This window comes from Barbus barbus (assembly GCF_936440315.1).
Source record: "Barbus barbus genome assembly, chromosome: 18".
NCBI lineage: Eukaryota > Metazoa > Chordata > Actinopteri > Cypriniformes > Cyprinidae > Barbus > Barbus barbus.
The window spans coordinates 7,229,950-7,247,766 of NC_136746.1; the positions used below are offsets into that span (position 1 = coordinate 7,229,950).

Consider the following 17,817-nt stretch of genomic DNA (forward strand, 5'->3'; position numbering starts at 1 on the left):
TGGGCGGGGTTGGATGTCCACCGCAGGCTGCAGCGAGACCCATCTCACAAAAACGGAGACCGTAATAGTATCGCGAGATCTCCACCATAAAACCAATAATTATAAGAAGAAGTATCGCGAGATGACATTCTCTTTTGACATTAGCCTCGCTGGTAGCATATCGCACGAAGGAAGGAACTGCTTTCTCGCAGAAGCCTATTATATTAACATCACCTTCGTTTCCATACAAGGTTACCAGCTAGTCCAGGTATGTCTACATCGAGTCTCCACAATGACATATTTGTTTTGAGAAATAATTTCACTTGTAGCTAATGCGGCGTCGCAATGTTAATCTGGGTTAGTGGGGGACGGTGAGTGCACGAGCTCACTATATTTGTAAAATATTAGACTTCTGTATTGTTACGGTGAAATATTTCAGATCTTGACAAATGTATACTTAATCCGAGAATCGCTTTAATGACAAGTTAAAAAAAAAAGTTTTTTTAATGAGTTGATATCAGTTCACAGTGTGACTCATAAAGGGGGCTACAGACTGGCGATCTGTGGGATATATTTTCAGTGTCCGCTTTAGATATTCAGTCTTGGTTTTGTGTAGCTTTTTATGCAATGCTCATATCCTGATAAAGTGTAAGCGTTGCATGTATTCAAAAGTTACGTAATGTTATAAATCAACCATTAGATTTTCGTCATTGCAAGCAGTTTCAGGTTAGTGAAAGTTAGCGGATTGCAGATAAAAGTAATCAAAGTCATTAAGTTATAAAAACAAGGAGGTAGCCTAGCTTGAAGATTTTCACCATCATCTAAACATTGCTTCATACTCAAATGGGGGTTTATTTGTTGACATACATATGTTGTCTTTGCTGCATCGTTTAACTCAATTTGGACTGACATTCATGCTGTATTTGTTTATAGAGTACCACATGTTGTGATTTTCACTATCACATACATTATCTCTAGTGAAATTCCCTTGAAATAAGATTAAATGTGCCTATTAATGTCAGTTTGGACATTTTGAACTGTGATACTAGAGAGGTGTATGCCTTTCTAAATCTGCAAACTCTTATATGAAGTTCAAGTTTTAGGTCCGAAATCAGCATTTTTGCATTTATTTTTTGACTATTTAAGAGGTAAGCATAGAAATAGAAGTGTAAGCATTTAACTGAAGTTTCAGTTCCTCTTTTATATTTCTTATGAACAGAAGTTCAAGCAGGGGGCGTAGTGTATTTCAGATTGTGCTGTGCGTGTGTTTTTGGGGTCGCTTCTGGAAGTGGAGTGCGTTGTATTGTGACCGTGTCGTGTGTCGCGCGCCCCTGTGAGTGGGCCCCCGTGTACGTGCAGGATCGGTCGGCTCCAGTGGAGGCAGATAGAGGCGGTGCCTGCGGCGCGAGCAAATATAAACCTCGAGAACAATTAGACTTTCATCTGATCACAATAAAAGAACTAACTCTCGGATTGCATTGACGGCCGTTGTATATCGCATAAGACAAGACGAGGTAGGAACCGAATTTATAGTTTGACTTGATGTTTTAAGTAAACCTAGATTAGTTGTAAAGGAAATGGCTTTTCATTTCATCACTAGCATCTGTATTGTTGTATTATTACAAATAGTGAATCTCTAATAAATACCTGTATGCGTGGCTTTACGCACACTAAAGAAAAAGTAGGCTACCTTGGTGTTACTATTGGTTTTTGACATGTACTTGCATGCCTTTTTAACATGCATTATGGTAGTACTATGGTATTTTCTTAAATATTTGTTAGATGAAGTTGTTTTAATTGAAATGTCCAGATATGGTCTTGTTTCCTGTTCCTCTGGTTTATAATCCATGCACACGGTCACGATAGAAAGCTTTAGATCTGTGGAGAGTGGGTTTTTGCTCCTCAAAGATTGGCTGTCATTGCATAAAATGTTTTTACTGTTGCACCCTCAGCCAGTCATTAGGTTTTTCTTTTTTAGATTAAAATAATTGCTGTCTGATAAGAGCTGCACCAAATAGCTCTCCCTGTTGGGTGTGTACACTTAGTTTTTTTTCCCCCTTTGCTGGGTCAAGTTTAGTTTTTGTTTTGCACAAAGTTTCCAGGAATCTAAGTATGTTGCCCTTGAGACATTGTCAGCTGTATATTGTATGAAGTTTGGCAGGCACATATCGTTACTGACACACTGAGACATTCACAGGATGTCAGAGAGGCTTTGAGTTCACAGGAAAAAGGCCACCGCTGAAGTAGGCTGATATGGGTTTTATACTAGCAGTAAAGGTTTGCACTGTCAAACTTATCCCGGAGTATGAGTATTTTCTGCACCAAATTATAATAACCGTAAGGTCTCTATAACTATGAAAAAAATAAGCGTTTGAATGAATGCGTGTCATGTTTTATACCATACTTTATAAGGTGCATTGAAAAGTATTGAGTTCACATAAATGCTGGAAGCATAACTGTTTTCTTTCCCTGTCTAACTCAAGTAAAAAAAAAACATTTAATCAAGATTTCTATTTATCTGCAAAAATATTTCAAGTAGTTAAGCATAATCCTTTGGATCAAAATATTTTTAAGATTATGAGAAACAAACTCAGTCAAGTGTATCTGAACGTTTGATTGGTACTCTATATAACTCAATTTATTTATAAATAATGGAAGTTACAATAAAGAAATATATTTACAATATTTACAAAAAAGATAGTTGGCCAGCAGGTTATTAACAATCAGACCAATTATCGATGTTTCTCAGTCAAACTATAACTCTTTCAAGGTGCGTTTTATTTTATTGCTAGAAACTAATTGTTACAAATATTGCCACCATAAACAATTTTTAAATGTAAACCCAATTGAAGAGGAAACACTGAAATGCAGTTATGCTATATTTAAAATAATCATTAACTTACCCTCATTTCATTCCAAACCTGTATGAATTTATTTTTTCTGTGGAACATCATAATTTTTTTTTTTAATTATTATTATTATTTGGAACATTAATTGTATCCCAAAACCTTTTGGTTGGTAACATTTCAAATGGTCATGTCTGGGTGAATACTGCGTGGAAGCAGTCATTTGAGAATAGAGAACAAAGCGATTGATTTGAGCTGGTGTGTTTTGTTTGTCCGCAGCATGTCACCCGTGGGGCAGAAAGAGAAGGCTGCCCTCAGGCAGTGCATTCAGGCCCGGGCCCAGCTGGATGAGGCTATCGTTGGGGTCATCAAAGCTGAAGTTCAGCTTAGGAGCAACTCCAGAGAGGTGAGATACAGCTGCCTTTTTTTATTCTCCTGCATGTTTTCGGTGTCAGAGTAAAGATATGAAGTACTGGCCTATTTTTAATCTTTTATTTCTATACTTAACTCTTAAATCATGCGTTTAGTGAGACTTAGTTATAAACATCATTTATCTCTTCATACCGCCTTAATCTTTTCTAATGGGTGTGAACACTGACTGGCTTCATAATGTGCTTTAAGTTCATTTAGTGCACAATGAGATGTTATTTTCTTGTTTGTGTTGTAAACATAAGAAAACATCCATGCATATGACATAATTTGTCACACCTCACAAGCACAGGTAATAATGACTATTTAGATGAAGGTAGTCTAAAAGGAGACCACAGCTAAACAAGCTCAGATGTTTTAACAATTGAGAGATTGTCTCAAAAATAATTGTAGGCAAGTATATAGGATTTACACTCATTCACTTAAGCTTTATTGAGAAACCTCAATGGGTTTCCCCATAATCTCTCAAAACAGCTGCATGGATCAGAGTATAATAATGTTTCTCTGTTTTAAATGAATAAGGACCCTGTTTTTATTATTGTAGACTTCAGATTGTTGCAGGCTGTGCCTCAGCGGTTTAGGAGGAGGGCCGTCTTATTCACCACAGCTGGAGTTTTAAAAGCTGCTTGGCATCTGAGCGCTTTCATATCAAAGGCAGACACGTCAGGACTCACACGTATGTGCCTCTGCTTACTCGCAGGTGAAGTCTCAGCTGCACAGCTGTATCAGTAGACATCTGGAGATCCTTCGCTCTCGTGAGGTCTGGCTGCTGGAGCAGATTGATCTGGTGGAGCAGCTCAAAGGAGAAACTTTACATCAGCAGCTACAGCAGCTGCATTTGGTGAGTTTAAAGGGATTTTACTGAGCATTTTCAGTTTGAAGAAAATTGAGCTGTTATTGAAGAAATACTGGTATCGTTTCTTTTTTTAAATTTTAGTATTGACTAAATAAAACAATCACTTTGAGATCTGTATTACAAAGCAATAATTCTGAGAAATGTAATCTAAATATTGACTCTGAAACTAAAGGAGAAGTGAAGCTGTTCTGCTCGAGTTACTGTAAAGCTGAAATGATTATGTTTCTTACAGCTCAAAGGCCAGTTTGACATCCTCATTCATCAGCTGGAGTATTCCAGTAGTAACAATCTCGCCACCCAGCTCACCGACTGCCTGGAAAAGTAAGAACCAGATCGACTTTTCTAGAAGGATTTGGTTTTGTGTATCTGCTCCACATGTGTTAAATGACTGTTTACATGTCAAGATGGTCAACAGAGGTAATGTAGTGGTTTAAATCTCCCTGTGAATCTCCAAACAGTCTACAATCATTTGCAAACACAAAAATGTCTATGTAGATGATGAAAATGTCTTGGATAATAACGGGTGTAAAACTCAACTTTTGTCATTCCAGGCTTTCTTCTCTCAATATGACTCCTGACGAAAGCCCAGAGATGAGTTTCCAAGCAGATGCACGCAGCTTGCGCCAGGCTATCACATCCTTTGGGACCATTTCTACCCAGGTTTGTGGAATTGCTGATTTGCAGACTTGGACATGAAGGCTTGTAGTTAAAGGAAAACGCCACCGTTTTTCCATATTCCAATATGTTCTTCCCTCAACTTAGACGAGTTGATGCGTACCTCTCCCGTCTATGGCGCCACTATGCTAGCATTTAGCTTAGCACCATTCATTCCATAGGATCCAAACGGATGAAATTAGAAGCTACCAAACACTTCCATGTTTTCCCTATTTAAAGACGGTTACATGAGTGGTTACACGAGTAAGTATGGTGACACAAAATAAACAGTGGCGATTTTCTAAGCGGATAAAAATGATGACTATAATATATGGCGGAAGAGCACTTTGCAGCACTTCGACTTGGGCGCAGTAATATCATCACTCCTGAAAACTCCCCCTCCGCACTTCGACCTCAGGAGTGATGATATTACTGCGCCGAGGTCGAAGTGCTGCGAAGCGCTCTTCTAAGCTAAACGCTAGCATAGTGGTGCCGCGCGCTACAGGGATTGAGTGCATGCACTGAGACAGCAGAGGTACGCATCAACTCGTCTAAGTTAGGGGAAGAACATATTGAAATATGGAAGAATGGTGGCGTTTTCCTTTAATATAAATTGATTGCTGTAAAAAGTAAGAAATTCAAAAAGCAAGTTTTTTTTAATAGTATGGCAAGGACTAAAACCCCAGTCAATCTCAGTATTTTCAGCCTTTTATCAATATATATCTCAATATATTTAATTTGAAATGGCTTAAATTCATTTGACTACATTTTGACCAAACCTCCACCATGGCCAAGTAGATTAAAACTGTTTAATGCAAAAAATCAAAGCATGTTTTCAAAACTGTTTTCATTAGGTTAAATTTGAAACCATTTTGTAAATCTGAATTATTTGAATACACTGACACTGTCTACACCTGACATCAGTGGTACGACACAAACAAAAGCAAACAGAGCCTAGTATAATCCGTCTAATCTGGATATGAAACAATGCTGTTCTATTTCTGATGTGCTCCATCAATTACACTACTTCCGACAACAGTACAAATTGATTCTGAGATTTCTTGCACTTTTGTTCAGTGCAGACAACCTCAAGCCGTTGTGCCTGGTGTAGACATGGTCCGGTTATTAACATAGGATTGAAATGTCCAGTTGACTTTTGACAGGATCACAGTGTAGCTGGAGAGAATAGAGCGTGTCAAAATACTATGTGCTCATACCATTGCTATAAATAGACCTGTGCACCCTTACACAAAGCACCTGCATTCATAACTCTTCTCTGCTGCAGCACACGGAGACCTCAAACTGTTCTGAGAGATCATGGCTTCTCCAGTACTGTCCAGTTTCTTGCAAGAAACAGGTTTGTTTTTGATATTGCACATGGCTTGTGTAGCTTCCTGCTCATTAATTTGCATCCAAAGTTAAAAAGCCATCTTGTTTACTTAGAAATTAGATTCTGAAAGGGCCACACCTCTGGCTGAGTGGCTTCTCGGAGACCGTTCAGTAAGCAGCGCTCCTGTAGGACACCAGCTCAGCACAAACCCCCAGGACTGGCTGCTTGTTTCCAAGGAATCTCAGGTAAACTGTTATTTTATTTTTCATCATGCGATTATGGTCTGATATAAGAACAGATGTGACCCACTTGAGAACCGTTGAATTATTCACTTGACTGTAGCTAAAGTGCTACTGCTGTCAAATTTATGTCTTTAGGAAATGACACAGAGTTGAAAAAAAAAAATATTATTTCCACTTTACAGGAAGAGCGACCGTTACCTGCCTTTGACTTCCAAAAAGCTTGGGGCCAGCTTCAAGACCTGGATTCGTGGCTTCTGAAGGAGAAATTGCCAGTTCGTGAGCGAACCTGTAGCGGAAGCTCAACCTTCTCGATTGAGATGATCGAGGAACGTGACCTAAATATGGATGAGGTGGAAGACCAGCAGGACAAATGGGATGACGCTGTTGAGGAAGAAGAACTCAGCAAGTGGCTCTTCAGCCCAAGCCCGGTCAAGCAAGATAAAACCAGCCCGGTGTCAGATGCTGACCGCTTCAAGCAGATCATCAAACCCTTTTATGAGAGCTTCTCCTCCAGCGATTGGCTGCTTAAATCCGACTGCAGCTCTTGCTGTGCCACACGCACCACTGCCGTGGAAATCGAGAACCTCGGAAAGCTCAAGTGCCTGAAGACTCCGCCTTCATCCACCGCCAGCACTCCAGTCACCAGTCCAGAATCCATGGAGATGTGGCTTCACAAGACCATCCCTATCGAGACCACCTGCAAAGCCAACGATACCTGTGTCAGCTATGCTCAATGTGTCTGTGACGACAACTGTGGAAAAGAGGCCCTCAGTGCTTGGCTCATCAAGAAAGAGGGTCGAGATAAGAATGGCGTTCCTGTCAATAAGAACGCCACAAACAAAGCCTCCAGCCACCAGCAGGAGCAGCAGCAGAAGGTTCAAGCCATCCTAGAGGCGTGGCTGCACCCGAGCAACAGTGCCAAGTCCTCTTCCTTGTCGTCCCCCTCTGCCTGGCTGACCCCGTACACCAAAACCTCAGACTCTGAGAGCTCTGTCCAGGAGCCTTTGCAGAACTGGCTTTTGCCAACGATGAAGCACATAAGCACAACCACTGAGACGCCAAAGAGCGAGAACACTAAAGAGCAAGACAGCAAAGACATCGAGGAGGACAAATGGCTTCTACGCAAACGGGCCAGTGCCCAGGTGAGGCTGATATCTGTTGCTGCCCAGCTGCACAACATAAACATATTAAAGGAATAGTTCACCCAAAATTGTAAATTGTCATCCATTACCTTCATGTTGTTCCAAACCCATATGACTCTTTCATCTTCTAAGTGCAAATAAAGGTCATTTTAATGAAACCTGAGTGATTTCTGTCCCTCCATTGAAACTTTACACAATCAAAACTTTGGCACCAAAAAATTCATAAAGATTCTGAAGGGACACAATCGCTTTAAATGATAAACAGACTTAATTCAGAACTTCATTCGTGTATAATTGATCAGCACGCACACAGAATCAAATATGGTAAACGCAAGCTCAACCACACTTGCTTGACTCAAAATTGGATTACTTACACAATATCTTTATGAACTTTTTGAAGTGTCAGTTTTAGTTGCTTGGACTTTCAATGAAGGAACAGAAATCTCTCTGGTATCATTAAAAATATAATTTTTGTATTTCAATAAATGAACAAGAAAGTGGCTAGCACACTGAATCCAATACAGATTGGAAAAGTCTACAAAAACACTTTTTTTTTAATCAATTGCATTGTGCAAAAAGTGCAGAGTGCATGCGAGTTAAAAACAAATAGCAGATGTTTCAGCACATTGCTATCTTCAGTGCTCTGAAGATAAGTTTTGTAGATTTTCCCAGTCTGTATTGGAGTGCTATAATTTTCTTAAGTTTGTTTTTGAATAATAAATGAAAGCCTTAGGGGTTTAGAATGACATGAATTGATGACAGAATTCGTATTTATGAGTGAACTGTCCCTTAGGTTTTCCATCCATAGTATTAGGGTTTGAGAATGTCACTTAAAATGTGGTGCATTTCATAAACATGATTTATTTCTTATACATTATTCATATGTATATATTATATGCATACACTTCATAGCATGTTTTCCTGTGTTTTATTCCAGGAAAGGCTAGGCGTACCTACAGTATGTGACCTGTTTTCCTGTATGAAGCTCAATGGGGACAATGAGAAGTGGCTATATCAAGCAGCCACACGGGTGAGAATAAACAATAAATATGAACAGTTAAAAAAATAAAATAAAAAATAAAAAGTAGACCCGTTTTTTTTTTGCTTTCAGAGGAAGTAAAACTATTTTCTCTTTTTCAGATATGAATGCAACATCCATTGGCTTATTGATTCCGGTGCTACTTAATCGCTGATTATTGCACAATGTTTCTCTTCAATGCTCTTTAGGGATTCATTCTCTCTGTAATCTTCTTGATTGAAAGGGTGATCTGGACTAAAGGTCCTGTCCAGGAGGCAAGGCTTTTGGTACACCGTCACTTGAGGAAGTGTTAATGTAGGGGAATTACTGTCATTTTGCCATTTTATTGGCTTAACGCAGATAAATTCCAGTAATGTGGTGGAGGCCAATGTGTTTATATTAGAATTCAGTAATCTGATTTAGAAATCATAAGGAAATGGACCAGATTGGTGAATACAAAACAAATAAATTTTTATTTTTTTCCCTATGGAGGCGGGGGGGGTTGGAATGACCTGAAATAAGAACATGAATCTATATTCATTTTAATCACGCAGTTACAGCATTTTATTCATCTTCCAAAACTTAGTCCTGCACATATGGAGGAAAACATGCTCTAAAGCAGAGAATGATTTCCTCCATCAGTTCTGTGAATATATATTTATATAGAATTTTACTATTTTCTCAAGTATGCAATGAGCTTCCTTTGTCATTTATTTTACTTTTTCAATGATTATATTATAAACTTTAGTGGCATATAAAACGCCAGCAAAACATAGCATAACTTCTTTTATTGGAACCTCAAGATGTCTGATAACTCGTGCCTGATATCGAATGTGTAGCAATGCTTGCTGTCAGTCCACCTGCTGTACGAGTGGAAATAATTCCACCAAAGTTCAGCATTTCTGCTGTGTCATGGGCTACAGCAGCTGATGTTTGTTGTGTGGTGTTTGTGTTTAGCATAGAATCACTATGTTGTAGTTCTTTTCCAGTTGAATTGCTCCAATAGTAACCACTGATACTGCTTGATGCCTCTGCTGTTAACCACCCTGTCAACATGTAAGACATGACTTATGCATTGTACTTGCAGAGAAAAGGCTACAGTTCAAAAATTAACCTGCGTCGTCTTATGTACCAATCTTTACTTAATGTTTCTGTACCAAGTACTTGGTCCATCACTAACAGTCCAGAAGTCAGCATGTGCCAGTGTTGGACTGCAGTATTGCACACATATGTAGGTTAATTACAAATATTGCTTATGCTTTAATCCTTGTCAACTGAATAAAAGTATATAAATGTGTTTTTTGTCATGAAGTGACAGATTTCAAGTTTCTGTTTCCTAACACACAAAATACCAGTTTATTCTCACAGAAAAAGGAACCTAAACAGAAAGAATAATATGCCATGAGTCATTTAAGGTCATGTAAACCTCATTTAAGTGAACACTCGGCTAAATGCAGAACACACAAATGTAGAAAGAAACCCAATTTTATAGCACAGATTTATAACTTTTAGCAACATTGATAAACATTTACTTCTAGTTAAACGCATACGTTCTGCGATGTGCCCAAGTATCATTTCATACATTCATAATTACCAAATATTACTACAAAGAATCACATTATCCATTTTTAGTGCAAAGTTTTTAGTTTTGTTCAAACGTTTTTAAATAACTACTGTTGGTAAATTCTAGACAGTAGGTTTGTATGATTGCTGAATGTATTACAAACACTGAAAACAAGCAATGACTGCACTATTTGGTACTTCAGCAATTATAGATTACATACACACACATCTGATAATCTATCAGTTACATTAATAGACACTATCATATGGACAGTTAAGTTTAACATTTGTCTAAAATAGATTTTAATAACTAGTTTCAAACAACTCTCATAATATTAAACTATATATTTTTAGGAGATTGTCATGAATTTTTGAAGCCTCAAAGTGCGATTCGTTTCTTAGCTTTAACGTTAATGGACATTGAATTTAGAAAGAAACAATTGTTTTTTTTGAATTGGCGATTTTTGGACTAATTTGTTGAGTGTCTCGACAGAAGCTCAGTAGCGGGTAGGAGAGCTTCCCTTCAGATGGTCCCAGTTATTGTAGAGAGAATAGAGTCCAGAAAGCATCAGCCCAACCAACCCGCCCTGCGCTGCCCCCAGCAAACCTCCTGCAACAAAACAAACATGAATTTAGGAAACAAGTGAAAACAAGAAATGGCAGTTCCTCTAAATTTCTCTCTAGACGAACTTCTCTTCCTTAAGTTGCACTCATCACTCTCACCAAATTGTGTAATAACGCTTAACTTCTTAACTTCTAGAATACTGTTTTGGTCATTGACCTCCAGTGACAGTCTCACAGATGTCAGTGGCATAAAACAGATAGAGAGGAGCTTAACTTCAGCCTGACCCAGAACATGGAGAAGAGCGATAGAGCTTTGAGAAGTGTGAGGACTCCACACCCAGCATGAGTTCAGGCTTGATATGAACTAGAGAATGTGAGTCAATGAGAGCCCACCCATCACACAGAGTCCACTGGAATGCTTCAAAATAACAATGCTCTGTCTCTTTAAAAAAGGACTCTTCCTTGTAGACATGTTGCTACACATCTACAAGGCTATTTTCTGTTAATATTAAACAGAAATGCCCTAAACCTGCAGAACAAAGCAACAGAAAAACAGCAACACATGCCAGTAAAAAATGCTGTAATTGCTTTTACAGCATCATTATGATCAATGCACATTTCCTGTGAACTTGTAAATATGTTTGAATATACACTAGCATGTGTGACACACCTGAGATAACTAAAGTTATGATTGATCTTGTGACACACCGAACACAAACTGCATTGCTGACAAAACTCTTATCTGACACTTTACCCTGCCAAATGTTTTTCAGCAGAGTAGGCAATGTCCAGGAACTTCCCTTCTAAGAACTCTGCAGCAAAGAATGATGGGAAATTATTTTGTGCCGTCATTCAAAATGCATTCATTCCACAGCTACAGGAAAACACCTGGGTCATTCCTTACAGGAACAATTAAATTTTGGGTTTCTAATCAACCATGTCCTTCAATGACCTAAATTAGTGTTTTACTACAACATTCAGGTTTCTACATAGAGAAATTATTTTGTAACGATTCTCTATGGTTATGATTCTGTAAGGTTCTTTAAATATTTCAAAATGTACTTTATTCGTTTGATGGTAAAGCTGAATTTTTAGCATCAGTCTTCAGCGTCACATGATCCTTCTGAAATCATTATGATAAATATGCTGATTTGCTGCTCAAGAAACATTTCTGATCATAATCGATGTTAAAAACGGTTGTGCTGCATAATGTGTTCATGGAAACAGTGATTGTTTGATCAGTCTGATACATCCTTGCTGAATAAAAGTAATAATTTCTTTCAAGAAAAAACTCACTGTCCCCAAACTTTTGAATGGTAATATATTTGTATCTAGAGAAATATTTTGCGAAGCATTTTATATTTGTTGTGATTTTATTCTTGTAACCAATCATATTTTAAAATCTATAAATGATGTTTGAATAAATAATATTCCAAACTCTAAAGTGACTACATATTGGTGTTAAGCCTTATATAATAACATCTGTTACTGTTATTGATTTATTGTTATATAAAAGATCTTTTGAAAGCAAAATGCGTTTTTTGTCATCAGTTTGAACAATTTCCCTTCTGTTTTCCACAGAAAAAGGAAGTACATCTCCCCCTTAAGTCTGCTGACAAGAGGTGTTTTTTCTTGCTTCTTAAAGATAACACAATGTGATAAACATATTAAACATGATCTACCTGGAGATTTGTAGAGGACACCAGTCAGGGTTCCTGCAGCAATCGTGTTGAGGTCGTCCTCTGCCCCTCTGCCCTTCTCTAGGATCACCCCAAACACACTGTACAGCAGAGCTGAACAGTGAACACACACAGTACACCAATACCCTTCTGTTTCAAATGAGCATTAACCTTACTACAAAGATGGATGAGATTCATTTTGAGGGGGAAGGAGTCTGAGTTTGGGCCCCTCACCTAATGAACCCAATGTGTTTGGCCATGTGGCACCTTGCGGGTCACCATATTCAGGATCCTGAATGGGAAAGAAGAATGGAGATTAAGAGTTTAAAACAAAGTCACAATTAACCTAAATCACTAATGACTTCTGTTATAAAACATCAAGCCATATACAGAAATAGAGAACAACACAATTAAAATACACAAGTAGGTCTTGGGAAACGGCTCCAGGGGCTACATAAAATCACATTAGTCTATTAAACAGTAAGGCTTTTCTTTGTATTGCTGTTTTTTAACAAATAAACACATGCATATTTTTGCTTAATTAGACATGAATCAGCACCAGGACTTTCAAGGCTGACTCATTCAATAACAACTTCCTTGACCTGTGCCAGTCTTTAAGAAAATACATTTTGACAGGGTGATAACAACACTTTTTCACTTTTGTGTTGTCTTGCACGTAACAGCAGTAGAGCGGCAGACTTGGGCCCACTGTACTTGTATAACTTGTAAAGAACTGCATGTGAACATGTTTTAATGCAGCCTTGACCACATGATGCTTTGGGTCACACAGGTGTGTACACACAGATGTATTTGAGCTATTGATTTAAAACAGCTGTCACAACTTATCTTTATTGATAACTAAAAAAACAAAGTCTAAAAATTGAAATTAAATGAAAACAAATGTACAAAATAGAGTTTTTTAATTGAAAATGTCAATGTCTAGCCGTGTATTGCTATTTTTGTTGCATTTAGTAATATGAAAGCTAAGAAGTTAAGTAATCAAGCTGAATCTTGTTGAAAGTTGTTGCTCAAATCATGTATTCAGGTCTGCAACGGCTGCAAAAATACAAACATTGTCAGAAGAGGAACCAAGTGTTGTAATATCAGGTTCAAATTTGTGTCTTAATCACAAGTCTTGAAATAAGCTTGCAGTTTTATTAAACTGTAATAAAGAAGAAGAAAAAAAAAATTATATATATATATATATATATATATATATAAAAAATTCTACTTTAAATATACTTTTACTAATAAAAAAAATGGCAAAAAGTCAATATTGAGCCAAAAAAAAATTACTTTTGGTCAACTTTGACTTAATCTCACAATTCTGACTTGGTCCTTCATAATTATGACTTTAAAAATGACACCTTTTTAAACACATTTATAAATACAACTATGTAAAAGATTATTTAAATGTACTTTTGATTTTTATAAAAATGTACTTTTGATTAAAAAAAAAATCCTGGATAAATCGTACAAAATAAAACATCTGAAGCTGTCCAGACATTTGTTTTAATATGTTTGTGTAACATATGTTTAATATGTTACAATATTGATTTTTGGCCTATACAACATTGGTCATGTCTGGATTTAAAAGGGTACATGCATCTTTTTCCCAACACAGAATTGATTTCATATAATTTGTTGTTTTGACATTCTTTCAAGTTCTCTTATATATACTGGCAGATTAAAGGTTTGAGGTTCTGGATTTGGCATTCACTGATACAATAGCTTTTTTTTCTCTTGTTCTGTTTTCTTCTCCAATTTGTGACGTCACAACCAGTATGAAATTCCACCAACTGTCCACACCACAATTTAAATTCAAAAGAAAAATGCATGTGACTCTGGTTTTAGTGGAATGTGGTGCATCGCATTTACATTTAGTCATTTGGCAGACGCTTTTATCCAAAGCGACTTACAATTGGGGAATACAAAAAGCGATTCATCTTGAAGAGGCAATCAGACAGAGGAAGTGCTCGTAACACCAAGTCTCAGTCATTGTTCAAATAAGTACAAGCTAGTAAGGGAGGGAGAGAAAGATAGAGGGAAAGAGTGGGGTTTTTTTTTTTTTTTTTTTGGAGTTTAGGTTTTTTTTTTAGTTTAGGACCACAAACCACAGGAAACATGAGACTGAAATGCAGTTTGGTTTATCTGCCCATTCAAGACTCGAGCTCCACTGACGTCACGGAATGTTACCTGACCCCACCTTTACCAGGAAATTCACGTCTGCTGTTTCTGTTCCTATGAAAGGTATAGTGCACACTGTAGTGAACACTGCCCTCTGCTGGTTAACCGTTTATGAGCGCATGCAAGGTGTAGTAGAAAGATGTGAAAGAATGAAGTAATACAGACCATCACTGCAGTGGAAAATCCCGTTTAACCTTTCTGCGAAACATTATTAAAGAGATACTATGGAAGCCCCTTTCCGCAAGAGATGGAAAAAAAACATGCTTTAATAAATCATAGTTACGACAGTCAGAATGACAAATGCTGGAGTTATAAGATACTAAACAGAGAAAAAAAAAGTTGAAATTATGACATACTAACTCAAAATATGAGATAAAGAGAAAAAAATGACAAAAAGCTGAAATTGTGAGAAATTATGAAATTTTACTTTTTATGTCAATGACTTCATCTCATAATTTCAACATTTTATTTCGTAATTTCAGGAAATTCAAGTTTAGTGAGGTTTTCTCCTTGTTAAACATCAATAAAAATATTTACTTTATATCATAGTTTTTATATTTTCTCTTATGTCTTAAAGTCAAAATTATGAGATAATATGTCATAATCGTGAAACAAAAGGTTGAAATTGTGACTCTTAATTATGAGATACATGATACAAATAATTATGATTTACTAAAGCATGATTTTATGTCTTACAGTATCTCACAGAAGCAAGTACACCCCTCACATTTTTGTAAACATTTTATTATATATTTTCATGTCACAACACTGAAGAAATGACACTTTGCTACAATGTAAAGTAGTGAGTGTACAGCTTGTATAACAATTTTAAATTTGCTGTCCCCTCAAAATAACTCAACAAACAGCCATTAATGTCTAAACCGCTGGCCACAAAAGTGAGTACACCCCTAAGTGAAAATGTCCAAATTGCGCACAAAGTATCAATATTTTGTGTGCCCACCATTATTTTCCAGCACTGCCTTAACCCTCTTGGGCATGGAGTTCACCAGAGCTTCACAGGTTGCCACTGGAGTCCTCTTCCACTCCTCCATGACGACATCACGGAGGTGGTGGATGTTAGAGACCTTGCGCTCCTCCACCTTCCGTTTGAGGATGCCCCACAGATGCTCAATAGGGTTTAGGTCTGGAGACATGCTTGGCCAGTCCATCACCTTTACCCTCAGCTTCTTTAGCAAGGCAGTGGTCGTCTTGGAGGTGTGTTTAGGGTCGTTATCATGTTGGAATACTGCCCTGCGGCCCAGTCTCTGTTTCAGTATGGTCACAGTACATGCTGGCATTCATGGTTCCCTCAATGAACTGTAGCTCCCCAGTGCCGGCAGCACTCATGCAGCCCCAGACCATGACACTCCCACCACCATGCTTGACTACAGGCAAGACACACTTGTCTTTGTACTCCTCACCTGGTTGTCACCACACATTGACACCATCTGAACCAAATAAGTTTATCTTGGGCTCATCAGACCACAGGACATGGTTCCAGTAATCCATGTCCTTAGTCTGCTTGTCTTCAGCAAACTGTTTGCGGGCTTTCTTGTGCATCATCTTTAGAAGAGGCTTCCTTCTGGGACGACAGCCATGCAGCACAATTTGATGCAGTGCGCGGCGTATGGTCTTAGCACTGACAGGCTGACCCCCCAAATTTACACTGTTATACAAGCTGTACACTCACTACTTTACATTATAGCAAAGTGTCATTTCTTCAGTGTTGTCACATGAAAAGATATAATAAAATATTTACAAAAACGGGAGGGGTGTACTCACCTCTGTGATATACTGTATGTGGCAGTCCATATGCAGTTTATAATAGTAAACTTAACTAACAGCTTTCATAACTACAATTACAGTACTCACTGTACATTGCGAGGTTTGGACCAAGCCATGCTTCTGGTTTCAGACAAGCCCATTCTAAGTCCATTTACAGCCCCAAACACAGCACCTGTATGAGTTGTAACAGTTTAGAAAATGTGAATTGCAAATATCATCCATATTATTTACAAACAAAATAATTTAAAAGCAAACACTGAGACTGTGTGATGCAGGAGAACCTATGTGTGAGGAAGAAGAGATAAGATACCTGTGATACAACATTCGCCAATAGTAAAAAAGGCCAGCTCAAAGCGTCTTCTTTTGTTTGCTCCAGTGGGCAAAATGAACTCATCTGTATCCTGTGAGCACATGATCATTCATTAAATCTCATATATTACAAACATCTGAGATCTCATCTGTATGAGATACCTGGGGTCCACATTAAGGTATGGAGAGAGGGGACTCATGCCTGTCACGGTTAAGAAAAACAGCTTTAGTAAGCGACTGAATCATAAGTACATTAGTAATATAGTATAGCAGACTTACATGGCACTCCAGAGAGCTCAGTCTTTGAATACAGAGGCAGACCGAAGCCTCCTGCACTTTTTGAGCCTGGGCTGGATGGATCCTTATTATTATCCATGTCTAGATTCAGAGGTTCGTGCACCTTTTTACTCAGTTAAACATTTAAAGTTATGCCTAACTTATAGGAATAGTTCTGCGCGCTACTGTTAGCCAACAAACATCGGAAAAACAAATGTAATCTTTTCCCTGATGAGTTTTAACTTAGCAGGTCAGTAGTAATAAGGTCAAATAAGGACTCTGGCTGGCAATTAGTCTATTTTTTTTTTTTTCAAAAACACAATCAAATAGTTTAATTATTCGGTATTTTCACTCGTGCCACCGCTGCATGGTAACGCTTCACCCGAAGCTTCTCTTGTTTGCCGTAAAGTAAGCTGTCGACGTTCATTGAACTAACCATCACAAACAGCTCTCATCACTCAAATCCCACACGTTTAACATTTATACTGTTATAATCTAATAATAATAATAATAACCCGTGTGGTGATGTGGACAAACTATGAATATGAAATAAACTTTACTGAAAGTAAATTAAGCTAAGCTTTACTGAAGCGGATACACGACAGTTTTTGCGACAGCAACTATTTCTGGCCAGATAAACACATACGGAAAGTGAAACTAAAGCGAATTCAGCAGCTGATAATTTTTTTTTAATAACGGAAATAAAAAGGTTTCATATAAATGAATGCATGGAATTTATATATCTATCACTGTGTATTTAGAGGGGGGTATGAAACCTGTTACTGAAACGTTTTAAATGGAATTTCATATACTTTTAATGAAAGGGGACGCTTTTTATTTATTTTGCTTTTTATAAATGTCTAGCGTTGAAATTGTTTTTATTTTACAACTTTAGGAAGATGATCAATTGCAAATAATAATAATACAAATATTTGTTTATTTAAAGAATCATTATTAT

At 37.5% G+C, this 17,817-nt stretch overlaps 1 protein-coding gene and 1 pseudogene across 3 annotated transcripts; one reads left to right on the plus strand and one right to left on the minus strand.

The window, feature by feature from the left end:
- Window positions 1-116: 116 nt before the first annotated feature.
- Window positions 117-9,793, plus strand: LOC306884013 (nuclear receptor coactivator 4-like). Of its 2 annotated transcripts, none has more exons than XM_079439602.1 (10): window positions 117-247; window positions 3,105-3,231; window positions 3,955-4,095; window positions 4,343-4,431; window positions 4,662-4,770; window positions 6,050-6,121; window positions 6,208-6,339; window positions 6,519-7,478; window positions 8,416-8,508; window positions 8,619-9,793. In XM_079439602.1, exons 2-10 carry the CDS (start codon window positions 3,106-3,108, stop codon window positions 8,622-8,624), a joined length of 1,728 nt encoding a protein of 575 aa, XP_079295728.1. In that variant the 5' UTR covers window positions 117-247; window position 3,105; the 3' UTR covers window positions 8,625-9,793. The 2 variants fall into 2 exon arrangements, with proteins under 2 accessions (XP_079295728.1, XP_079295729.1); XM_079439603.1 differs by lacking the exon at window positions 117-247 and adding an exon at window positions 1,194-1,493.
- A 29-nt stretch (window positions 9,794-9,822) lies between these two features.
- LOC306883845 (mitochondrial import inner membrane translocase subunit Tim23-like) lies at window positions 9,823-17,298 on the minus strand (annotated as a pseudogene). Its single transcript, XR_013785924.1, has 7 exons — window positions 17,212-17,298; window positions 16,863-16,961; window positions 16,585-16,675; window positions 16,362-16,446; window positions 12,537-12,594; window positions 12,306-12,416; window positions 9,823-10,669 (listed from the first exon to the last, which is right to left on the minus strand). The product of XR_013785924.1 is annotated as a mitochondrial import inner membrane translocase subunit Tim23-like (transcript).
- Between the last annotated feature and the right edge of the window lie 519 nt (window positions 17,299-17,817).